The 26,697-nt window shown below is 40.4% G+C and overlaps 1 protein-coding gene across 1 annotated transcript; it reads right to left on the reverse strand.

Annotated features, from left to right (window-relative positions):
- Positions 1 to 1,008: 1,008 nt before the first annotated feature.
- nmur3 (neuromedin U receptor 3) lies at positions 1,009 to 8,723 on the reverse strand. The gene is made up of 3 exons (XM_084347875.1): positions 8,564 to 8,723; positions 5,764 to 6,694; positions 1,009 to 2,226 (listed from the first exon to the last, which is right to left on the reverse strand). Exons 2-3 carry the CDS (start codon positions 6,605 to 6,607, stop codon positions 1,796 to 1,798), a joined length of 1,275 nt encoding a protein of 424 aa, XP_084204001.1. The 5' UTR covers positions 6,608 to 6,694; positions 8,564 to 8,723; the 3' UTR covers positions 1,009 to 1,795.
- Between the last annotated feature and the right edge of the window lie 17,974 nt (positions 8,724 to 26,697).

Here is a 26,697-nt window from a genome sequence, read left to right on the forward strand (position 1 = left end):
TGATAGAGGGAATGTGAATGTAATGCTGCCTAAAAAAATAAATCTATTGTATCCACTTCATGCGGATATGGATGGTTGAAATTGGCTTTCGAAGATGTAATGCGCTGTTGTCACAGCCCACAGATTGGAACTCATTCTGATGGATGGTGGAAAGGGAGGGAGGGGGAAAATCATTTGGGTCACGCAGTATTGTAAGCCAAAACTGAACCAACATGCAAATTATACCGTGTGTTCAATCTCTGCTATTGTTGAGGCTCGTTATTTTGGGTAAGATGTCAGTTGAGAATTACACGGCTTTCAGAAATGCAAGAATCACACAATGCAATCACGATGATGATGATGAATACTATTCAGCATTGAAGTGACATATTGACATAACCAGGCATTAACAACGGTAAGGAAAATAGTAGTTTCAGCTTCAACATTTATTTCTGTAGCTTTTAAAATTAGACACCGAACAATAGCCATAATCAGATTTTCAGCTTTTGCAATCACAGTGAACACGAGCTTACCAATCAATCATACGTGGATATGATTGCTGGATGAGCGCAAGAAAAGACACGACGAGATCAGGTGAAGCTCACAGTGAAGCATTACAATCTTTGTTTACTCCACAGAAACACAGAGAAACACTTGACCTGCCTTCGTCGCCCAGCACCACATACATTTTTGCAAATGAGAAGAAAATTAATAAAGTCAACACGTTATCATTCCCATCAGATTTGATTGTCCCACTTTCCTTCTGGAGTCCTCCTCTAAGGCATACAGCAGTTACAGAATAAGACAGCAGGTGGGATATGCAGGCACTGTTGAACAAGATTACCCAGAGTAACAAACAAACAAACAAACAAACAAACCAAATCAAACGTCACTTAAAAGCTCTTTAATGACACGTATTAAACTTAAAGGAATAATTCGACATTTTGGACCAGCCAAGTCGCTTCAGTCTGCCTTTCAAATGACACAACTGAAGTCTTTCAAATTGTGTGTGGTACATACGCCCAAAAAGTCCAACACAACCGGCTAACTTCCGGTTTAGCGCCCGGCTAACTTGAATGTGGATAAAATAATTTAAACTTGTGTCTCTTCTAGACTTTCCAAATCTTATTGGACCGAATGGCTTAACTCACGATAGTCAAAGGAGTCATTTCGTGGGTGTTGTGACACTAAAAAATAATTATCTGCCATTTTACAACCGCTTCTTTCACAATGTAAGCTTATGGGAAAAAGTTGTTTTGGCCCCAGTACATCACGTGACGATGTGATTGCACGGTTTGGCCACAAGTAGAGTTGGCTTTAAAGCCTGGCGCTCTTCATGAGGGCTTGGGCATAACTCACATTCTGTGCTAAAGCTATTGGCTGCTACAAATGGCAATCAATATCCTCAACGAGTCCCCCCATACCTGACTGTTTTTACAGGAAACACGTAAATGTAGGGAAACAGCTCTTCTGTTTCATGGGGACGCAACACTGAACTTTGGCGTATGAACTGCAGCAATTAGAGAGTGTAAAGTCGTGTCATTTGTAAGCAGATTGATTTGACGGATCAAATCGAAAGTGATGAGGTGTTAATTGATATGTTACCATGTGAGATTTAAAGGTGTCTGCAGATGGCTCCAGTCCAGTGTGCAGTCTTCATGCTAAGCTAAGCTAACCACCTCCTGGTGATCATGTTATATTTAACTGATATAAGATCCGTATCTATCTTCTCAGCAAGAACGCAAAAAAGCACATTTTCCAAAATGTCAAACTATTCCTTTAAAGTGTTTTTTTATTAGCTTATTAAAAACAAATCTCAGAACACGGAGGTCTTGCAGGTCGCGTCTTCACAAGCGCATGTGAGGATCGCGGTGTCCGTGCTCAGTGTCATGTTAGGCGACAGCAAAGGGATGAAGGCGTTGGAGTCCTTACCCTCAGCCTGAGCTCTGGAGCTCGACACAGTCGGATCCAGTAAAATCTTGGGGAAGGGCGGCGAGTCTCTGACAGAGCTGTTATCCTCCGCCTGGGAGCACACGAGTTCGCGGAAACACTCCCTGAACCGTGTGGAGAGCAGGCTGTAGATGATAGGGTTGACTGCTGAGCTGAGGTAGAAGAGGACGCCCGACAGGATGTGGACGTACTGATAAATGTTGTGCATCAAATCGGTCCACTGGCTGATGGAACTCCACAGGAGCCGCTCGATGTGAAAGGGCGCCCAGCAGACTCCGAACACTGCGACCACGATCGCTGGAGGATAAGGTCAGAGAGAAATCAGCTGTTTACAAAAGTTTTTTCTTTTGATAAAGGTCACAGACTTTTCTCTGATGCTGCTGCGGCTGTTTTTTTTTATTTCAAGCTGGCCTTTTTTTGGATGGGAAGGAAGCGTGGGGATCCAGATTCAAACGGCCTGTTTATAGTATTTTAGTCCTGCAGTTATGCACACTTTTCTTCCTCTTCCTCTCGAAATGAAAAGGTAATTCACCACAACATTAATCACTTCAGTGTACTTTGGGGTTTTCTGCAACTGCAGACCTACTTGGATTTGTATGATCAGTAGCTAACGGCGGCTAACATTCACTGACGTCAGCAAACTCCAACTTCAACTAAAGGTTATTAGTTCATCACCAGAAAATGTATCAGCGATTATTTCAATATTCGTGAATCATTTTAGTCAGTTTTCCAGCAAAATGCCAAATGTTTTTTTGTTTCCAACCTGTCAAATGTGATGATTGGTGCTTTTCTTTGTCATTTTTGCGTTTGAAAGTAAAAACATGAATATGAATGAACGAATATCTTTAGAAATCCACAGTCCAGCAGCATTAAACAACTTTAAAAATATCTTGCAGGCTTGTATAGACAGCAGAGAGACGGGGAAGGTCTCATTATTCACGTTATGTTAATCCGCTCACATACTGTATGGCTGATAAGAAAGAGACTTATAAATGTAAATCTGTACAAATGTTTAATAGAGCCCCTTTAGTCAAGAAACTCTTAATCAAGTTCACACTTCCACTGTTGCCTAATAGTGTTTGAAGCTACCGACTCAAGAAAATGTCTTATTTGCCACGTTTTGCCTCTAGTGGAGAGGCCTGTCATCTGTCATTTGTCTGTCATTTCAACAGCAATGGTGCAAAAACGACAACCCCACAGTACATTCCTCTAAAAATATTTTAAAAGCCTTGTCATGTTTATTTACTTTGACAGCTTAAAAGCCGGAATAAAAGTGTCTTTTGATACGGCCTACAGACAAAAACTGGACACAAAGTATGAAAAACCCGGGATATAAAGTCTGAGTCATCGTCATTTGTTGGTGTGTCACTCTGAGCAGTAGAGGCTGCTCGACTTCACTCGATGATAAAGCACTCGTACGTTCCTCTCCCATTAATCAGCGCATGATGCTCTCACTTTCTCTGAAGGAGGCGCAGCAGGAGGCTGTTTACGTTTGGGTGGTCTGACTCTGTTGGAAGCTTGGTGGCACTCCACAGTGACAAGGTATTAATAAATGTGAGAGCTGCAAACATTTGACAGTTTATCTGTTTCACCAGCAACAGAGTTTGTGAGATCTGGCTATTTATTCCCTGAACAAACACTTGTTTATCTTTTTCCTCCCTGTATATGAATCTTAACAGCTTATTCAAGGCTGTTTGGTGGAAGCAAATGTATATTCTGTATCATCTTGTTCCAGGTCTTGAAGCTGCAGGATTCGATGTTTACACAGTGTGAAATATTCCAACTGATGCAATAGCTGCATAATTAAATCAAATGGAAATATTCCAGATGACTCGTGCATCATTATTTAATTTTTTTTTAATTTCTACAAAATTCAGCCCAGCGTCTATATAAAAAAAAACAGTTCTGTGGGTTTGGTGTGGCTGTTTGTACGGATTATGGCTCGTCAAAGGTTAGTGACATTTCCTTTAATACACATTTGTGTCTCCCCGCCTATATGAAGCAACAGCTTTCAACAGAGTCTTATTTTTAAATTGCTAAATTCTGAACAGCTGTAGAAATACCTGACATTTCCCTTGAAGCAAAACGCCAGAAATTCTCCAACCTTGACAAATAATAATGAGTTTACGTGGGACTCCATCACTAAGAAAGCCCTAAGAAACTAATTCAGTAGAATTGAGGGATTATTCATGGCCTTTAAAGTGATTCATGGGATCCAAACCAGCTTATTATTACTTTTGTTTTGTTGCATATGGTGAAAGAATGAATGATCAAATGAAACTCCTCATACAGAATTGAGAAATGAGAACTCCCAGTGCGTCAAATTCAGCAAACTAAGGTACATCGCTGACATCATTTCTGGAGGCAAACCTCTAAAAGGCAAGAGAAATCTGTATTGGGAGTCTGTCAGGGTGGTTGGTTGGGTCAAACAAAGTACTTTCACCCAGAAGACCTAAGTTTGAGTTATGTTGCACTTCTTTTCTCCTCTGTTCTCCTTCCTTTCTTTCAGGCGCTGCTCAGCAGGCAATTAGCTCTGCCCTATATATAAGGGAGGGTGGAGGAGAAGGAGCTCTGTCCTCTACTGACCAAGCAGTCCTGACTGTTTTAGAGTGTGTTTGTCTTTGGCCTCAGTTGATGTTTTGTTTTGTTTTGTTTTGTACCTGGTTTTATACCAAAGCCATGACCTTTTCTGAAACCATACCAAGTAGTTTTGGGTGTCTAAACCTAAACAGTCCAAACTCAAAAGTTAGCATCGCCCCGGTTCCCTCGCTAAGTAGACTATGGGGTTTGGGGGGAATTTTGATTATGGCTGAAAATAATCTACTGTGGCAAACACAAGTTTATGATCCTTGCACATTTTGTTAAGCAAAAACACCTCTTTTGTGATTTTCAAAGCGTAAATGCAAATGCTAGGATTGAAAAACTAATGTTAGGCTACAAACAAATTACATCGCGGTTGCATGACTTCAACGTTGCCACCACGAAGCTTCCTACTACACGATTACTCGCTTTACGATAAATGTATCAGTCTACAAGACCACCTGTAAAGACGGACTATTGAGTAGACGAGTCTCCGTGTTCGTTCTCTGACAATCTAGTAGTCTCATTTAGCCAATTGTCAGCAACTGCCGTTTTAAAGACGCTAAAGCAATTTAAAATTTACAAGCGGGGTATTTGGTGATGTACTTCATGTTTATGTTTATGTGGAGCAAAACGTGAGAATCTCTTCAAGGTAGGGAAGGTGATTCTGGAGAAAGATGGCTGATTGTTGAGTCTCATTCCCAGGTCGTCAAACACAGACGCTTTGGGTTGGTATTCGGCCTGATGCTTATCTTACCCCAGAATCGCCCTCCCTGTCTTTAAGCCTGTGTAAAGCACAGAGCTTATGTCAGGCGTCTAACCAACAACCAATTCGCTTTAGGATGAGGGAACAGGGCGCAAAAATGTTAACTTATTTCCAGGTTTTAGGACTCATACCTGCTGTGCAAAACTGGCGCTAAAGGGTCATAGTTTGAAGCTCAAAGCTGCTGTATTTGAAGAGTTGGAAGTGAGAACATGTCGGATAAGAAAGAAAAGAACAAATGAGTTATCTGTGCTTACACTGTGGATGAAATGTCATCAAGCTCCGAAGCTTAGAAGATACAAGAAGAGTCCCTGGAATACAAATGATGCTTACAAAGACTTGACATTTCTTTTCTTCTTTTCCTCATGTTTTGTCCTCGAGAACATGTCTCGGCATTGATAACACAGATTAGAGGGGATCTGCTTTCAAACCGCAGCAGCCGTTCATGGTAATGCATGTTTCATGAAAAAGGGAGAGAAAACAGAACTCACAAAGCATCTTGTTGACCTGTCTCCTGCGCCCGTTCACGCTGATCTTCCTTCGGATGCTGCTGCCACAGTTCTTTCCCAGGTTTCCGCAGGGCTGCCGTCTCTCCCTGCCCAGATGAATACCCATCACCAGGTAGAGCACGCTGATCACCATCATGGGCACAAAAAAGAAACACACGGTGGTGATCTGCATAACCATGTTATAGATCCAAAGGGGCTTCAGCACGGTGCATATGGCCGACTCCTCCATCCTCTCTGGAAGGTAGAAGATGCCGTGCAGCGAGGTGTTGGGGATGGCGCAGGTCATCGACACCACCCACAGGATGGTGATAACCCGCTTGGCGTGCTGATTGGTCGACAGGTACCTTGTTTTGAGCGGGTGCAACACAGCAATGTACCTCTCCACGCTCAGAGCTGTGACGTTGAGGATCGAGGCGAAGCAGACCGTCTCAAAGAGGAAGGTCTTGAAGTAGCAGCCGCCCTCACCAAAGGGGAAGGGGTAGTTCTGCCACAGGTCGTAAATCTCCAGCGGCATCCCGAACATGAGGACGAGGAGGTCCGACACAGCCAGGCTCACCAGGTAGAGGTTGGTGGGGTTTCGCATCTTCTTGTGCCTCGCTATCACCACGCATGTGAGCAGGTTTCCAGACAAGCCGGTGAGAAAGATGAGAAGGTAAACGCTGGTCACAGGCATGAAGAAGGGAGAACGTTTCGGACCCAGGATTTCAAAGAGGTTGAGTTCAGTGAACTGGTCAGTGGTGTTATTCCCAGTGGCGTTTAGTGGCATGCTGGTGTTGTGGAACAGTTTAGATACGTTTGAAGGGGAGCACTGCAAAGGGAGCTCCATTTCAGAGAGGAAAACCGGAGCAACAACAGGAGATGTTAACACATCCTGTGTTGATCTCTGGGTTTGATCAACACTGGGAGCCTCTTACTGAAAGGAAAGTAGAGAAACGAAACAAAAAGTGCGATCAGAAGAGCATTTCGTCAAATGTCACTGACATCTTCCCGGAACTTGACGACTTGATTACAGGCTTTAAAATATTTGATTAACCGAATACATGACCGAATGTCCGTTTGTTGGTTGGTTGGTTTGTCAGCAGGGTTAGGTCTGCGAAACTTGGATGGAGGACGGGAATCTGGACAAAGGAAGGTATCCAGGAATGTTTTCTTACTATCTTTAAAAATGCGTTTTTTTTTTTTTGTTGTTTTAAGGAGAGCTACTGACATTTCCAGCTGTGTTTGTGGTGACCAAAACCGCCTGGTTGTCACAAGAAGTCGGACCATCTCCATCAAGATCAAGTATTTTAAGCCAAACTGTTGTGTTTTTCTAACCCGAGTGGTTTTTATAGTATACGCTTAAGCACAGCGTTGTAACAAAGAAAGTTGCAACATAATGACAGGTCTGGTTTTATCTTATCTGTGGTTTTGCAGAAATGTACTTGTCTAACATTTATTTTGACTGTTGGGTTTAATAATGTCTGGATCTTGATGAAAAACATATTGAGGGGACTGGTATTTGACATGGATCCAAATAAAAGTCTGGATCTAGCAGATTTAAATATGCTGAAATAAAGGGGACTGTTGGGGGTTGGTGGAGGTATGCACTCTACAGGCTGCTCTTTAATCCAAAATGAAAATACATGAATTTCATAAGGATATAACTGAAAAAAGCAGCAAATGTTCATGTTAGAGGGGTTGAAATTCGAGAATATTTGGCTTTTTGTGCTTGAAAAATCACTAAAACGATTAAGCAATTATCCAATTAGTCTCCCATTTACTAACTGATTAATCAACTAATTGTTTCAGCTCTGCATATAACCATCCTAAAGGTCTGAAACAACAACAACTGCTTCATTTTTAAATGGGGGTTAAGCACCAGCGGGTGGTTTGGGATCCTTGTATTTTCAATGAACATACAGTATGGAGCTGCTAATGACAAGATGACCTGCTGCAGAAATTAATAAAAACACATTTTGAATGTGTTTATTAAGCAGGTAGGGTCATATTAGTAAAACACACAGACTGATTTAATAATGCTACTATTGAAAAAACAATTAAATTTATCTTATTAAACTTGACTTTTCTATTTAAGGACATAAACACTGTTTCTTCAGACCTCACAGCACATGAGGAGACTCTCAACCCATTATCTAAATTGCATAATTTTTGCAGACAGAAACCTGATGACAAAATCCATTTGCTGTTGGTCACGGATAATGAAGAAACAATTTAGTGGTGGGAAAAAACCACACACAAAAAAAACAAATTATCTTTGGAATAGCACATTCCTCCTGTGGGTTGTTGAGGAATATTGCTTTTGTTGCCACACTAATATGGTTCAAATTATTCTCATCAGCTGCTGAATGTTGAGGATAATTGACATTACACGCTCAGCTGTAATAAATGCTAATGGCTTTTTCTGGAAGGTTAATTATGTTGCTACATTTCATGCATCACCCTGCAAATCCAAGGTTATGTTACTAATACGGTATGAGCTGCATTGTTGGAGTTAACCTTAAAGACAGTTCAACATAATATTTCAGTTGAGAATTAACATGCCAGTGATGTCACAGTGAGATTTAATGGCATTTTTATTGGTATATCTTTAAAAAAGGTGACTGGAAAATGTTAGAATGAGCTTTTATTTTTATTTTGCGGTGTTTAAGGTTGATTAAATGTCAAGTGTGCTCTTGCAAACAAGTCTAAAAAGCAAACAAAAGGTATTATTTTAAACTTGAAATCACACTGGTAGCCTGTAACTTTTATATAAAAATATCAGATAAATGGAAATAATCCTCACCTTGATGCTGCTAGTCTGCAATCCGCTTCTTATAACGCGCTCTCTGTGTGGTCATGATTGGAGGTGAGCAAGCTGGCAGCTCAACCGAGGAGAACACTAAAGAAACAGCGGATGCAAAAGTTGTTGGACGCGCTACAGAGAGTGAGAGAGGAGAGGAAAGGAGAGGAGACAGACAGACGGACGGACAGACAGACAGACAGACAGGGATGGAGGGTCCACGGGGGAGGATGTGAGCTGCGCTGCAGCCACGTCCCCCTTCACACTGAGATTAAAGTGGTGAAATGTAAAGAGGAGGAGGGAGAGGGAGGCAGAGAGGGGGAGACAGAGATCGTGCATACTTTATTCAGCCAGTGTGGTTTGGAAAAATAACATAAAGATCCATACTGCACAATACATATCTGACATGTTGTAAATACATTGCTGCTGTGTGCCACAGAAACATCAGAGACCATGGTTAGGGGGGGACGGGCAGGGCTGGATTAAATGTGCAGATTACTCTGGGCAGACTGGGCAGCCTGCCACATGATTATTATTATACTCATGAATTTAATTTGGTATATATTTAAACTAATCTCTTCATGTTTCGGTAGTCAAACACAATTTGCTAGTCGTTAAAAAAAAGGAGTATAGAAAACATTGTGTATGTTTAAAGATAAATGAATAAATGAGGGCTGTTAAGCGATAAAAAAAAATAATAATCTTAATAAATACAAGCTTTGTGATTAATTAATCGAAATAATCGCACATACCAGTAAATGCCGTAAGCATTTAAAAATAGTCCAGTGCAAATGTATTCTGGTTGATGAGTGAATCAGTGAATAAATGGGCATCCTAAGCTTTATTACTAAACTCATAAACTGCACATAATGATGCTCCTATCAATAGTTCAATCTGGGCATTTTTTGACGCCCCACTCCAGTGTGTTGTAGTATTTTATGATCTTTCCTGAGAATGTTTTGTAATTTTGGACAAATAACCTCATTTTGTGATTAAACTTTTAAAAAATTGTGCTGACGCTAAAATAGAATGGTAGTGAGCATTTTGTACACGTGCGCTGGTGTGTCCACGTTGCTGTCGGTGGTGACTTTCCCCTTTAAACACACCAACTCCTTTGGCTCACAACTGTGTGACAGCGTAAGGCATGCACCTATGCAGAGGCTATGCTCAGTGTTTAGTGATCGTCTTCCGTCATGTTTACAAAGCTGCCATCAAGGGGCGTCATAGAGCGCGATTAATCAGCCCTAAAATAAATATATAAACATTAAAGGTCGAATTTGTATGAAAGTTGATATTTGAGTCATATTTCCAGCTCATAAGATACTGAAGTTGGGAATGAGATTTCAAAAATCAACTTTCTTACAAACTTGACCTTTAAAGTTTTGTACCAGAGATTCTTGTAGATTTTTGAATTTTGAAAACATTTTGAAATGAAAATTTCAGGTAGGCAGTTCGTTTCTCCTCCTCCTCGTCGGGGCCCCCTAGTGGCAGTAAGGCTCATGTGCCTAGAATGCCTACGCCTAGGTCCTGCACAAGGGACGGGGTCAGGAAGGGGCAGAGAGAGGGAGTTATGTATTATTAATTTTTTCTCAAGGGACGGTCGTCTGTACTATACAGCCAGAGACAGACAGACAGACGGGGGAGCACTGGAAAAACAGAGAAACGGAAAAAAGAAGAAATCAGCTGGGAATGTGATGGCGAGTTTGTTGGAACCGCAGCAGCATGCAGATGTTTGAAAACAGGAAAAACGGGAAAAGAAGAACCGTCAACTTTCACATTTACCACAGTGTGCATTTGTGAATTAAACCAATTAATTAATACTGCAGCAGCCTCTATTCAGTCGAGCTTCAAATTAACGGAGGCTTCAAAACACACAGCATTTTCACATCTTGTTTGCAAAGTCATAGGAAGGCGATAAGTGGTCTTATCTGTAATGTAGACGCAATTAAACCAAACAAAACCATAATTAAAGCTGGTACTCGTTATAGTTCTTCATAAACCCATCTGAGACTTCCTCTTTGTATGATGATGAGATATTTCGATCAGGTTGACACGGGTGATGTCACTCAAGTTGTTTTAAACAGAGCCGTCACACAGTTGTTTGTGTTTTAAAAAATGAATATGAATCATAAGCACGGTGGTGTCACACAGATTTGAATAAACAGCAGGGGATAATTTTCCTCAGAGGTGCCAGCCTGCAGTAGATGCTGCGTTATCTACTAAATGAAACATTACTATAGCAAAATAAATACTTTATATGGCTGTCAGTCAATATGTGTTCACAGTGTTGAACTTATGGCACATATAGCAACTTAAAGTATGTATGTTTGTGTGTATGTATGCGATTTTTGGAAACAGTGACGAGTATTTGAGTTTGTATGGTGACAGACTGGATTTTAAATTGTTTATCGTTTCTGAAAACAGCCATGTACGTGTGTGGACTAGATAGACTGTATACATTTTCACGCTCGATCATAGCTGTACATTTTGATGTATAAAAAGTGTACGAAGACTTGAAATCATGTGACCAAAATGATTTGAACTTTTGGATGGTCATCAATAACGAATTCATTATAAAGCAAATATGAGTATGATTAAATAAAAGCTTGTACTAAAAACAGTAAAAAAATAATCCCTTATGTTAAATCCAAAATTTGAAGGTCAATTTGACAATCAGATACTGAAAACAGTGTTTAGAGCCACAATATTTTCACATCTAACTCAGTGAATTGAGGATTTGTTTCTACAAAACAGATAATTATGGAAAGACAAAGCAAGAGGGTTCAGGAGAGTTTTAGTTTGCTTCTGTGAAATCTGAATAGAGTGTTTTGCAAGAGTTAACAAGGCAATTTAGCTTTGTTCGGTAAGAGAGAGAAACTTTCACAGAGGATTCAGAAGGTGTATAGTCTATTTTTTGTATTTCCTTTCTGAAAACTTTCATTTTGACTATTATCTTTTTAATTATTGAGCTTGTGAAAAGTAAAACGTTGCCGCCACCGACGTCTATATAAATATAAAAGTTGATGGTTGCCACGTTTTGCTACGTAGTTTTCTACTTCTTCTTTTCTATACTTCTTTTAAGGAATCATTACCAAATGAGTAGCTGCGAGTATCGCATTATCAACACTGCAGTATCTATCCGCCCATCCTTCATTTGCACTGCAGATACTCAGGAACGGCAAATATGTGTGTGGATTTCGCAACAAAAAACAAAGCTGTGTTTGTATAAAGTGAAACCAAATCAAATGTCCTGGAACTGTGAAGTAGAAGTTGATTTTAATCTGCTCTTCGGGGAAATTCAAACCAAAGTGTGATGTACGCTCCTGCAGTAGTGTACGCGTACCGGCTCAATCTGCAGCTCACCACATGCTGCTGGAACAGTTTCTGAAGACCACAGAGATGTTTGATTGTACCTGCTTCCTGTAAAAAATGTTTTAAAAGTGATTCGTGGTGAATTTGTTTTACTTTGTTCAGTGCAGTTTTCTCTTGCAGCCCTGATCGTTTGTCTGATTTCACAAGGTAAACGTGGTAGGAAAATGTTTTTGCTGTATAGCTCTTCTGTATGTCGCTGCAGACAAATAAACATGACACCAATGAAAAACCTCCACACACCACAATAGTCATACAGTACATCCGACCTTCAGTCTGGCTGAAATTCATTGACGCAGAGCTCTCGACTGATACGGATCTTTTGTCCTCTCTTTTTCACAGCAAAGGGTAAATGCAAATGCACCGATTCAGAAGCACCTATCCATCCCTCACACTTTATAACGCGTTTTGAAAGTCAGAATTTGCATTAATCTGCCCTGTCAACATTTAAGTGTCCGCAAGAGATGTCAATATAAGTTCTGCATTTCTGAGTGTATAATTATTCAGGCTGCATCGTTATCCAGCTAAGAGTGAAATGACCTACTTAATTCAAAGCCATTCTCTTCTCAAAGACTATTACTTTTTTAAGCGATACACAGGAAGTGGCGATGCTCATTAGTATTCATTGCTGGTATGGCTCTCCACATATTGTGTTTTAAGTATATAACACATTTCTTATCCACAGTCTGTTTCCTCAAAGTGCACACCATCTAAAACACTCAGCTACGCACCTCCTGCTGTTTTTATTTATTTGTGTAGTCAGTGTTACAGACCTCCCTCAGAGATATTTGTCTTGTTACAAATCTAAACTGTTTCTCGTCTTAATTTGCTTAAATGAATGACAATCAGGAATATTGGTAACCTACTTAATGCCGAGGAAACATTTTGTTTCCGCCTTTTGTTGTGTAATCCTTTAAAATCCCCGTTGTAAACAAATACGGGATTTGGAAGATGCATTTGGTCGCAATCAGAGCTGCCCATATGTGCAAGACAGGGTGTAGCAACTCAAGAGAGCCAGCGTGGACTTATCAGGGTCGCACCTCAAAGTCCATAAGTTCCTGAGTGTGGACATTTGGATCGGGCCTACATACTGCAACAAACAAACTTTTGAAAGAGAAGAGACAACGGAAATCCCGGTCAAGATAGTGACTCTTTATGGGGATTCGTTGGACTGGACCTGTTTTAAGACGTCTGACCGCCTGCATTGTGAGTCCAGCAGAGCCAGGCTGGATAATGAACCATTTAAAAGAGCCCCTCAAACTGTAAAGCAAGTCACTGACATATTATCACCTTTAAGGTTGATATGATGAGTTTCTTAGCAAAGAGTTGCCTATTTACACATCATTATGCAATAATAGTTCTGGTTGTAGCCAACAGCAGATTTTCATTTTAGCTCTTTTTGGTCTCGGAAAAAAACCTCTGAGGGGAAAATGTGACTCCCTATCTGCGCTTGTGTCATATATTGATTTACACTTCCTGTCTTTGTATTTTTTACACCTGTTTTCTGTGTCCACCTGTGTCTCATTAGTTAATTAGTTGGTCTGTTTCCCTCTTCTCCTATAGTCCTACATTCTCTGCATGTGTTCCTCGTGTCATCCCGGTGTCTCGGTTTATGCTCTCAGATTCTCTTCAGCTTTTATTTTGTTGCCGTTCTTTCTTGTTCTTTGGATTTCTGCAAACTGCCCGCCATCTGTCCTGTATTTCGGTCCATTTTACAAAATCCTGACACCAGCCTGTCATCTGTCTAATATTCGGTGTGAGCACGTAGTGTACAGAAGGTTTTTAGAGCCGTTTGTCATGACAAAAAGCTGCTTGCAATGGTTGAAAATGACACTGTGAGAGCAGTGTAAGTGAACCAACCCACAGAGCTGGATGTTTGATGTAACGCTCAGAGCTGCAGAGTTTGATGATTATTATCTGTAGGTTCGTCACGATAAGCGACCCAGTTCATCTACAAGCAGTCTTGTACAATCATTTTAAGGTTATCTTGTTCTATTACCTGATCTTGAGACCCTCCCTTGTCTCGTTTGAAGATGTTCACTAGTTCAGTTCTGTGTACTTTTATGATGTGTGTGTCTAAATGCATATGTGTTCAATATAATAACTTCTGGTGCCATGTCATTTTTCTGAATGAGAACACTGAACACCACGCACAATGCTTTACGCTCACCACATGAGAGTACGGACAATGACGTTTGTCTGCAGCAAGACTTGAAATTCAAAAAACGGAAGTGAGCAAGTACAACAAGACTCAGGCAACTCGCTGAGCCGAGCGATTACAGATTCAATAGGTATTCAGGGCAACCTTGAGAAATCATGACAATTTTGAGCTAGAGGAAGTCGTTTCTAGCCTTTGATAAACACTGAGTCACTGCAAATGGAGGAGGTGTTTTTAAAGAAAGAAAACACGACAAAAGAAACCGAAAAATCCATCCTTCTTCGATCAATATGGCATTATTGAATGACTGCTTCCTTTTGACGTTAATAATTTTGTTTTATAACCTGTTTTCTTTTTGAAGTTTTTCATCAGGTCAACGGAATTCAAAAAAGTAAGTGTAGTCGATTCATTTCATTCAACATTCGTTCAACTTGAGAAGGACTCTATACCACAAAAGCTGCAGCCAAAACTTCTGTCTTCAGCTCCTCCTGTCGCCTAATCAGCAACTCCTTCACAGCTCGGTCACGCACAAACAACGCTGCAGCAGCCGACTCAACACTCCATGTCCAACATCTCCAACGCCTCAACAAGAACGCAAAATACACGACTTTGCTGTGTGATATGAGTTAATGTGGTATAAAATGATTCCCCTCGAACATTCATCGTTTTTGTTTTTATCAGCTAAGTCACATATTTAGCCTCACTATCCTGAATTATAAGTTGTTTTGTTTTTTGTTTTTCTTGCTTTAGAATACATTTTTAATTAATCCTTCAATGATTCGTTAAATAGAAGGTATTTATTAGCCCATGTCCAGAATAAAATGTTGGCAAAGCCATTGTACACTTCTACAAACCATAGATATGTTACATTTTTACATTTGCAGGCATTTTTTAACGAGACCTCAGGACTTTTCTGGCTGTGTCTGTGGCGACAGAGGCAGACATTTATAACGAGACATTTACAGTTGTGTCAGTGGTGACAAAACCACCTTAGTTGTTGTACCTAAACCTAACCATCTTGCAAAAATTGAAATTTAACGAAACGTACAAATGTAACATATTGGTGGTTTGCAAAAATACACAATGCCAACTATTACTCTGACAATTGGGTTGACATTCAGCCATAAATAAATGTCATCATCTATCAGCAAGAAGTTGCCTGTGTGTGTTATTTAAAACAGAAGACAAAGGTCAGGATATCGAACAGGATTACATTTCCCATGAGATTGGTCAACTTAACGGTTAATTTGGTTTGTTTTCTGGGGATAAACATGGGGCCCCAATTCAAAGTAGTGATCCCACAACATGGATCAGTATTTGAAACATCCACCACTGACAAAAGTGTTGAAAAATGTTAAGTTATTCTTGCCTGAGTTCGCCAACAGAGGGCACAGTAGGTTCAGGTTGTGACAATGACTGAACACACCTCCAGAGTGAACACAAAGTAATGTGTGTGTGTGTGTGTGTGTGTGTGTGTGTGTGTGTGTGTGTGTGTGTGTATGACTTCATTATAACCACATTTATTTTGATACAGCATATTTCAGCTAGGAAGTTGTCGAGTCCAACAATTAATTATAGTACAGAGTTTTATATCTAACACTGTGGAAAGTTAGGCAACATTACATTCCCTAACGTCTGTGGACACCACACACTGACTGTTGTCCTCTGAGTTCAAATTAAAGCTGCACTAATCAATATTTTGACGCTAACAAGGGAAATAATGTATGTGAGTGAATGTCAGCGGATGAGTTGCCTGTTTCAGCTCAGCTTTCTTGTGTTTTTCTGTCACAAAACTTTACTGTTTTGGTTCAGTTTCACCGTTATCAGCAGCAGGGGGGGAAACAAGCTCAGATAAACTCATCATATACTGTCTGTTGAGGTCCAAGCAGCAGACACTGTCGAGCTTGTTAGTATTCAGCAGCTAAAGAGCCAGATATTTCCCTCAGGCGTTGGTGGAGAGCAAAACGTAGTTTAAGGAAAGTGGGAGAGCATTGATGCCACAGCATACAAGGAGTGGTTCCAACTTTGCTTGAGTTTAGTCCCAACTTTTTTCAACATGAAAACATCCCAGTGAACAAAGTCCAAGTCCATTAACAAATGGCTCTCCCAGTTTGGTGTGGAAGAAGTCGTTTGGGCTGCACAGACCCCCGGCTTCACAGCCAACAAACAGTTTTTGAGATGAAATGAAACGTCGAGGCCAGGCCTCGTGGAGCCCCTGCAGCAAGGCTCCAAAGTCTTCCCAAAAGAGAGGAGGCTTTTACAGCAGAAAATGAATAACCATGCTTTTGGAAAGAGATAGTCATCAATCACATACGGCTACAACGCTCGGGCATCCACATACTTTTGGCCATGCGGTGTGTACAGCTTGTTTAGATGCTACTCGGCATCCAAAAAATGTGACAGTTACATCAAGACTCTCAGAAAAGTGTCTTTCAAGAGTTGATCTGACTGAGGCAAATGGTTGAATCAGCGCAGGTGGTGCTGAGCTCGGATGCAGCAAAAATCTGTACTCCCTTGACACATTGAACATCCAAGATACACTTCATGTAGAGCACATGGTGAGAGCTGTAAGATAGAAAAGTGCTCAATAATTTTAAAACCTAATAGCTTTTTCTTTCCAGATGAGCAGTACAAAGTGGAGCACCACAGAAGAAGAAGAAGTCTTTGAGTGGTTCGTCATTGAAGTCTTTGGTCATTCTATGGTGAGACATTATGCTATGCAAGTGTCAGAAATGTTCCATTACTATTATTACTGCACTCAACAAGGTTTGAGATGAACACTGCCACATATTCCCCGCCCCCCCTTCCTCTTAGCGTAACCACAGCTGGAGATTATTACAATACAGTCTGATGTACCTGAGTGCGCCCTGTGAGAAGTTTCAGCAGGATACTCGGGCTCCGGTCCTGTCGGCTCATATTCAGCGTCTCACCTTCGACCCACTACTGCTCACGGATGATTACATAAAACCTATTTCTTGAGAAGATTGGTGTGATCTTGTTCCTGAACCTTGATTATGATGCCCAGAGCCTAAAGGCTTCGTAAGAGTACAGTGCAAATACAGGAAATGTAGCCTACTTTTATTACAGCTAAATAATGTAATTGGTGTCGTAAAATGGCATTTGTTTTGTTTAAGACATCTGGTGTATGTGTCTCAGTAGGCTACCATAGTTAAGGCTAAGAAAGCCTCCAAGTTTATAACCCTTTCTTGAAAAACATAATAGATTTATGGTCTGCAGCACATTAAATATTTATTTTAACAAACTGAAGAGAGTGCATCGCCCAGTTTTCCCCTACGAATGCTTCCTTTTGCTAGAAGTGTGGTAAATCGGCTGGGTCTGTGCTTGAAATCAGGTTTAAACCCACAATTAAGCTCAAGAAAGAGTTATAAATGTGGAAGACCTCAATCGACAGGATGCAGTGAAGAGACATCAGGGCTGTTCACCTTACATAATGTACCTTTCGCAGGGAGTTCCTCTTATCTAAATCATACGAACATATTTGGCCTTTCACTACTCGACTGTTTTCACACGTGTCCTCGATAAGGGTCGGAGATGTAACACCGGAGACATAAATCAAACGGGGCTGAGCTCTTTGCTTTGAGGTGGTGATTTACAGAGAAACAATCAGGATCGTCAGCCTGAAAATAAAATGATCTTTATGCACAGATCCCCATTGTACGGAGTATGTTTTGTTCCCTCAATAAAAACCGCTTGTGCCGGTGATTGTATCACATGGGAACGGGGCACGATTTATGCAGAGCGGTGCCGCCGTCAGCTCACACATAATACCTCGACCTTGACATCAAAGGCTTAAACAGCTTTAGTGCCATTTAATTTTTTAAAGGCCAACCATCTGAGATAAACTTTGGTCCATGCAGCTGTTGTTTCATTGTATGTGTGGTCGGTAACCAGGGCAACGCAGGACACACTGCTTGACCATAACTAAATGTAGTCATTCATATACTGATCTTTTATGGGTCGACATACTAACCCGCAAAAAAACATTAATGCTTGAACTGATTTCACCTTTTTTAAGTATTTTACCATCATAATGTCCGTGAGGATTTTTGCACTGCTCACTTTTGTTATTTCATTGTTTCATTATGACTTAATTGAAAAGTACTATATAAATAAAAATGTGTTATCTGTTTATTTATTTGATATTACAATCACAAACAGCGATCTCAGCACCCAGCCTCACAGCCTTGATTGATCTATTTGTTATGTGTGAAGACAAGACAGTTACTTGTTTGTGTTAATATAGGTACAATAAAAAAGGTGAAAACAATTACAGCCTAATGAAAATATCTAATTAGAAACAAAAGAAATTATTCGCTTGGCTGCAAACAGCTTGAAACTGATAATGAACACACAGGCCTTTGAACTCGCTTCACTTTGATTGGCTTTTTATCTTTTTGTTGTGTACGCTATAAATGTTTTTTTTAATATCTCCCGCTGCATATGTTGCAAATGAAGATAATGATGCTGATGATGATGGTATGATGAAATCTGTTTGTTGGACTTTACCTCTTCTTACTTATTGACCTCCTCCTCCTCCTCCTTCTTCTTCTTCTCCTCCTTCTTCTTCATCTTTTTCCCTAATAGGTATTTGATATAGCTGTAATGGGCAGACTGACATTGCCATCCATAGACACGGATCATAAAATTCATCGTAGTTTTTTACACATCTTTTTAATCACGTTCCTTTGGCAGATGCTTTGGGAGTCATTGGGAGCAGCGTAGAGCTCAAGGACACTTTGATGGACAGCAGGAGCTCAGGGAGGAAACCTTGAAATGTTCTTCCAACCCGGAGCTACCGCCACTCTTGAAAGGAAAGGTCTAAAATCTGATTATTCCATAATTAGATTCCTCCACTCATTTCAGATCCATCCCAGTCTGGTGAAATGTCAATTCATCAGACAACATTTCTCCTGTAGTTGAAGGAATTTGATGGAATAATTTGTTTTTAATCACGCTGTCAGGACAGAATGTTATCATGTTTTCGTTGCTCAGTTTCGTTTTTTCATGTTTTACAACTTGTTTGGGTCGCTCACATTAGCCAGCGGAGGACCTAATGGGTTGACTTTTGTACTGACTGATGATTAGAGGCAATAAATTCTTGAAAATAATCACGACGTTAGGTGCTGTGGCCTGCTATGTCTGTCTGCATCGTGTGAAGTGCTGTCCTGCCTCTTGCTTCTTCTTGCTAGTTGTTTTAATGACCCAAAGCAGATTCTTACAACTTGGCATCAAGAAATATACAAACAGGACATTGCAGTGCGTGCATGTGATGTACGTGCAGCTGGACACTTTTAATCAATGCACCGAGATAATAAGTTACTTCACTTGGTCGAATAAAACATTGCTCTAATTGTTTTGTACAAGGCATTTACTGGCACAACTTTTTTTTTAATAGATAAGATAACTTGAACAGCGACTTAAAATGCAGAAGGGTCTTCCGTGTCTCTGGGGAAATCATGTTTCCTCAAGTAACACGACCCTGTGACAAGATCAAGAAAATCATAAAAACTCAACTCATAAAAACAGTATTACACTGCACTCATTTAGTCAAACACTATCAGCTTTGTGAACGAGGCAGAATCAAAACAAAGTCATGTGACTGTTGATATATCCTGTATTTCTAAGATTTTGAATGTAGCTTTTCCCAAACTTTCATCATATAACATTGAAGTTTTGAGATTAAAGGATGAAATGTTGGCAGTGCTGATGTTTACATGTGTTAAAGTCATAGGCTATGTTCCATATTGACCTCTCTAATGTGAAATCATGTCACATTCACATTATATGTTTATGACCTAACTTTCATATCCTGAAAATGTTCAGTTTTCAATTTTATGTTGTAGTTTGGTTTGGTTTAGACACAAAAACTTCTTGGTTAGGGTTAGGAAAAGATCATGTTTTGGCCTAAAACACCTCTTTCGGTTCCCACAAACACGGCTGTAGAAGTCCGTCTTGTTACAAATATCCTTTTGTTGTCGCCACAAAATACATCTAGAAATGATCAGGTCTCCTTAAAAATATCCAGCGGTTTCCATTGTGGTCACTAGCTGTAACTCCACCACCAGCCCCTCTTATCCCCTGACATGAAGGTCAGCTCATATACATCCAATGAAAACTTGATGTCCAAAACTAGCAGGTGTCCAAAACCTGACTAGACTCAACAGGATCAGTCATCACAAATTCAATTCAAACTATTTTCTATCATGATATGGAGGTGGCGTACAAAATGTGTAACATTACAAGAGATATACTTTCAAGAAGGAAGAAAGTACAATAAACAGGCTGCAGTCTCAAACTTTTCTGTTTTTACTCACATATATTGTATTTTTATGTTTCTAGGGAGGTGTAAGGGGAACGCAAAGCGATGGGAACAGTAGCAGTAGATACAACGCTAATCAGTATGACGTCCAGCCTGCAGGTGAAATAAACAAGGATGATTTATTGGTGAGGATTAACTCAGTCGAGCGTAAATCTGACACTGATAAATCTCCACAAGTTCAGTCTGCAGGAACTGGAGGAGCCATCTGTGTCAATTTATGGCTTTGTAACCAAAGCCGCCACTGTTAGCCCTTGTCTAATAAACAGCAAAGCGTGAGACTTATGATAAGTGGTGATATTCTCCAAAGTCAGTCAATATTTTATGCCATGATCAGACTTTAAAGTCTGTAGACGACAGGTTGGTAGCAAAATCCTTGAACATTTGGTTATCTGTTGAGCAGAATGTATTAACAAAAGTGAATTTGTACGTTTTCCCTGAATCCCAAAGTTTATATTATATATTTGTTTCTAAAAAAGTGAGGGTTGGTAAATTATCATAGAAGCATTTTTTGTTATATTTGTATAAAATCTCCGAACATCCCAAGAGCAATCAATAAATCATAAGTTCTCTGTCAAATAAAAGAAAAAGATCCAATATCTGTGGCTGTTGCAGGCCTCTCATAAGCCCATCTAATCATCTCATTCTGGCGGTATGAAAACACTGAACAGGTGGACTAATTGCTAAAGCTAGTAGCGAGCTAGTCACACAAGAATGCCAGAGAAAGTGTGGCCAAAGTTTCCCAAAACTAACATACTGTAGCTATATCAGCCATTTCCTTACATGTGAGTGAGACATGAGGTAGTTGGATATGTTTAGCAATGATAACGATGTGCTGCGCTCACAGAACATAGCCCTTGAACCGGGCAATTGTGGATCTCACTGGTTTTCTTGCTAGCTTTGCCCTACTCCACCTCTGATTGGTTGCCTTCGTTGGTTGCTTTCTCTTTGCTTGACTCAAACTGTTAACTAAGAGTAAAGCGTGAGTTTGTCTGTTTTTCTTGCGGATCTGCTACAGTGGTTTATGAGTTGTACTGTAGTTTCCCCAGTAAACACACCGACCTCTTCGGCCTGCCTCCCAGTCTGCTGCTGCTCCTCTCAGGGGCACTAATCCTCCGGAGCACAATTTGTCAGAAAAGCTGATTTTTGAGTTTCATTCCCAACTCCTCAAATAATGATGCACTGGGATGGCGGCCGGTCTGACCTACAATCCCAATGCGCCAGTATTTGGTCAGTTGGGAATGAGACTCAAAAATCAACTTTTCTTACAAATAGCACCTTTTAAGATCATGGACTTTTTTCCCAAGTGGTTTGGCCTTTCAGTGTGTAGTTGCTGTATGAGAAAGTTCATTATATCTTTATTGGCTGTTTGACTGGGATGATTGGTCCACTTTACAGCTTTAGAGAGTTAAGTGTCCTGAAGCCTCAGATAAGAAGAGTTTACATGTGGCGACACGGAGACGCCTTTATTAGGTTTGTGTCTGACATTTAGTGAGTTTATACATCAAACACACAGATCTAATGACCATATAATAACTCTTAATTTTGTATATCCTGAATGCCAAATTTTCCCACACACTTATGTTTGTTTAAAGGGTTATCTCATTTTGGGTTTTATGCTTTGTTTGCTTTCTTTCCAAGAGTCAGATGAGAAAATAAACACCACTCACTGTACAATTAATATAAAACTTGCATGAAGACTTTAAAACAGGAGGAAATAGCTGTGATTAATATGTTTTGTGTTTGTTAAATGCATAGAGTAACCAAAATGTAAAAACTACGACATAATGTTTCCAGTTTCCAGTATTTATGCTAAGCTAAGCTAACCAGCTGCTGTCTGTAGCTTCATCATATCTGTAAAGACATGAGAGTGGTACAGATCTTCTGATCTAACTCTCTGAAAGAAAGTGATATTCCCCACAGCGACTGAAATAAACAGGATATTAAATTAAAATGGATGAGTAAATACACTCTACTACATGTAAACAGCGGGGGAATGGCTGTCTATTCAACGCTTGACACAACAGAAGAGGCCCACTGAGGAAACTGAAACTAATAACGTAAGTTTAAAGTCCTGCAACTTGTATGTTATCAATTTTTAAATGATAACTTAATCACAGAGAGCAGATAATAATCACACAACAACCTTCGTGCCTGACGAGCATGAGCACCATCCAAAAACACTAATAAACACCTGGGAGAGTGGAGTTTGTTAGTAAGGAAGGCAGTACGAGACAAAAACAATGAGGCAGTCAAGCTTTTATATATTTTAAATTGGTAACATTCCTGCTTCAGTCACTCCCATTTTTGATAACTATACGTGTCTATTTTTATCCTACTGGGAATAAAGCTGCTCATTTCTGCTTCTTGTCATAAAGTGCATATGACTCATCGTATTTTTCAAAAACCATGTTTTGACTTCCTGGACAGCAGCTGCATAGATCCGATGGTGGAGGCCAAAGGTAATAAAAAGTGAGGAGCTGCATTTAATATGAAGTTTGACACCCCTGAGCCAAAGTTTGGCCTATAAATATAAAAATTTGGCTTGACTTGCCAGACGTGTGATTAAAAAACAAGTAGTCGTCTTCATAATATTTATTGTGAACAGAATGTCCTCAGTGAACATCTATTTGGGCTACATCTTGTCCCAATTATCTCCATAAAGTAAGTAAGATAAGATAAAAGATTAAAGCACTTTTCAAAGAGCAGCAGATAACACAAGTCTTTAAAAAGAGTAATCACCTTTTAACTGACAGATATAAAAAAATAGCTGGATATAGTTATGTGGCTGGATATGTTGAACCTTTACATTTCTTTCGGATCAGTTGTGTGCTTAGGGTCTTGTTAGGTTTAGGCACATATACCATTTGGTTACGGTTAGGAAAAGATCATGTTTTGGCTTAAAATACCTGCTTTGGTCGCCACAGACACAGCTGGAGATGTCCCAAGGTTTCCTTAAATATATCCAGTGGTGTCACCCTTACCAATGTTGTAACGCAGTCTGGAACTGAGGTCACTGGCTTAACACATTTAAGTATTACACTATATAACTGTCACCGCCCACATACTTCCATGCATACTTTACGCTGGCAATACAACCACTACAGGGCGCTACTTTAGAGTTAACTCAGTCTCGCACAGACCGCCACTTTTCCTTTGCCCCTGCCCAGTCTCCTCCCAGTTGTCCCATAGTTACTGTTGGTCTCTGTGTCCGGGAGAAGTAACATCATACAGATGATTTAAACTTCTCACCAACTTGCATGACCTTTCCTCATACAGTCCTACCATTTTTAAATCTTCCTCCTCTTGTCCTGTGGTCGTGTCTCGCTTAAACAACTGGCTACGCTGCTACACTGCCCCCCACGACTACCTGATAAACTTTCAGTAAACATGCAGAAACACAGACAAAATGAACGAGGTGTACGGACAAAAGGCTCTGTCTGTATCCGTATGTGTATTCAACGATGAGCATAAATGCGCCTTAACTCCACCAGCATCCCCTCCACCTCGTGATACGGAAGTCAGGTCATGAAGTATAACGTAATATCACACAGCTCTACAGAGTCTTTCAGCTCACTGTTTTGGTTTTACACCCCACAACTTTTTTGTTTTGACTCACTGCTTTCATCAGCATTATTTCCAGACATGTCTGCAGACGGACTCAAGGTGTTTGTGTACAGAGCAAAGCAAAGCAAAAAGTGAGTACATATTGGACCAAGTGGCCAAAAACAACACGAGTGAAGATTTATGCTAATTTTGCTCCAGATCTACCAGGCAACTGTTTCAACAAAACAACTTTCAAGGGTGTTAAAATGTCAATGTTGTGTTAACAGCTTGTTCTGCTACAAAGAAAATCAATTAAACCCGCCAACTCCAGGGGCCATAGGTTCACGTTTAGACATGAAGAGGGGTTGATGAAGTGTCCTCAGAGAGAAACTCTGCTTGCTGACCCACTTGACGTTAAATACTCAAAGATATTCTATTCAGGCTCAGGCTGATCATTGACTTCCCTCCGGCCTAAATGGTCCTCATTAGTCTTACCTGTCTGACTGATTGCCCTTTCCCGTGACTTGGAGACTATTTTTCACTGCTTGGCTCAACAGAAAACCTTTTGGACAAACAGTAAATGTTGTCAAGCGTGAACAAACGTTGTCCTGGTTGAATTATGAAGTCAATCAGCTTTAATTGTTTGACCACCGATACAAAAACAATGAGCGGTTATAGAGCGAGGTGAGAATCTATAACTTTCACCCAAACACTTCTTCAACAATCCATCAGAGCATGAAAATGCTGAGGTTGGATTATGTCTGCACCTCACTACCCTCATTTCTTTTTCCTCTCCCTGCTGCACATCACACTCCACCACCCACACACTTCCGCTCCTCCCATCTTTCATGGCAGCCTGTTGGCCTGATTTCAAAACACCTGATTGGGTAAACCCTTGGCCGTCTGAAGTGAAGGTTATTTATTAACAATGCAATCTCAGCGTCATATCCCACTCCCACCTGTCTGCAGGGACTGTATGATGCATACAGTGCTACTAAAGATGACTAATACTGACTATTAAGCATAATGCTGGTATTATTCTCACAATCTCTCCCTCTGAGGTCACTGGTGACTGGACCCGGTCCCATTACATTGGTTGAGAGGTGGGGTAACAGACAACCATTTGCACGCCCAATACACATGTATTTGGACTGTGGGTGGAAAGGCCACGAAGGCCGTCTGCATCATCTGCAATGTAGGTTTCCTTGAACTGGCAATACTGTGTGTTGAAACTCTATTTCTTTATGCTGCAGATTTACATTTCTTTAGGTCCAATTCCACATTTTATCCTGTGACGATGCTGTCCTTGGTAACTGGCTTGGCAGCCTCCCATCCCCTCCGCCTCCCGATATTATAATTATGAATAATAAAAAGAACTGCTAACTTCCCTCCATACTTACATACTTATGCTTATTTGTTGTAGGTTTTTTACCTTTTGAGGAAAAGGCAATACCACAGCCCTTTTTCACTTATCATGTAATAATAATAATACATTTTATTTATAAGCGCTTTTACAGATGCTCAAAGACACTTTACACTTTACACAAAAAATCATGAAATATACAGTTAAAAACAGTAAGATACAGTAAAAACACAGAGAACAGTATAAAACAAGCACATCAAGATTATAAATTAAAAGCTAATTTAAAAAGGTGCGTTTTGAGCATGGTTTTAAATGTTGGGAGGTGTGTGCAGGTACGGATCGGTATGGGGAGTGAGTTCCAGAGGGAGGGGGCAGCGATGGAGAAGGCTCTGTCTCCCCAGGTTCGGTGCTTGGTCCGTGTAGGTGGGGAGAGGATGTTTCCTTCGGATGAGCGGAGGTCGCGGGAGGGGGTGTGGTTATGAAGTAGGTCTGTGAGGTAAGGGGGGGCTAGGTTATTAAGTGCTTTGTGAGTGAGGAGGATGATTTTGAACTGTATGCGGTGAGTGATGGGCATGTAGCACAAATTTCAAAAATAAATGTCTTTGTACTGCACTGACAGCTCAGTTTTATGAAAAGCCAATCTTTAAGGCTCATATCATGTCAGTGTTGACAAAACAAACTGACAACAGACAAGCATTTTACTTTAACGTATCATTATCCAGTTATTTAATGGCTTTAAAATATGAATACCACTGTGTTCAGCCTATAAACCTTGCTTTCACTCTGCTATATTTTCTGCCACGGGCAGGAAATCTCCCAGGAAAATCAAAGAATGAAGACTGACTGGCGCTCCATTCAGGCTGGCTCCATTATAGAATAAATTAATGAAGAAACTCACGTTCTGTCCTCTGTTGTTGTGGATGGTCGCTACCACGGTAATACCTGTTGGCAGGATACATGTATTGTGTATAATAAAGAACAGAGAAAATGGCTCCGTCCTTTTCCGTTGTTGGCTAGAATCACCTCATTATTCGCAACTCCTGACTACTTGATTACCAATCCGATAATAGACACAGAAAATGAGATTTTTCTGCTTAATTCTCCATTTCTATCCAACAGAAATTAAGTTAATAGAGTTTGATGACGACAACACTGCTGAGATGCAACGTGCCATGTCTGTGCTGCTGACAGGTCCTTCGTTCTCTGCGTAAAGAATTGCGTTTAATGAGCTCATTAAGAGCTTCAGAGATATGTTGCTGGTCTGCAACACCGTTACACTGCTGTGTGCGTGGGTTCACGCTCGGTGCCATTCATAAGCGAAGTCAATTGATTTCTTTGCGGCCTCGCGCTGTCCTTGACAGCCA

The sequence above is a fragment of the Pagrus pagrus genome (assembly GCF_965226575.1).
Source record: "Pagrus pagrus genome assembly, chromosome: 3".
NCBI lineage: Eukaryota > Metazoa > Chordata > Actinopteri > Spariformes > Sparidae > Pagrus > Pagrus pagrus.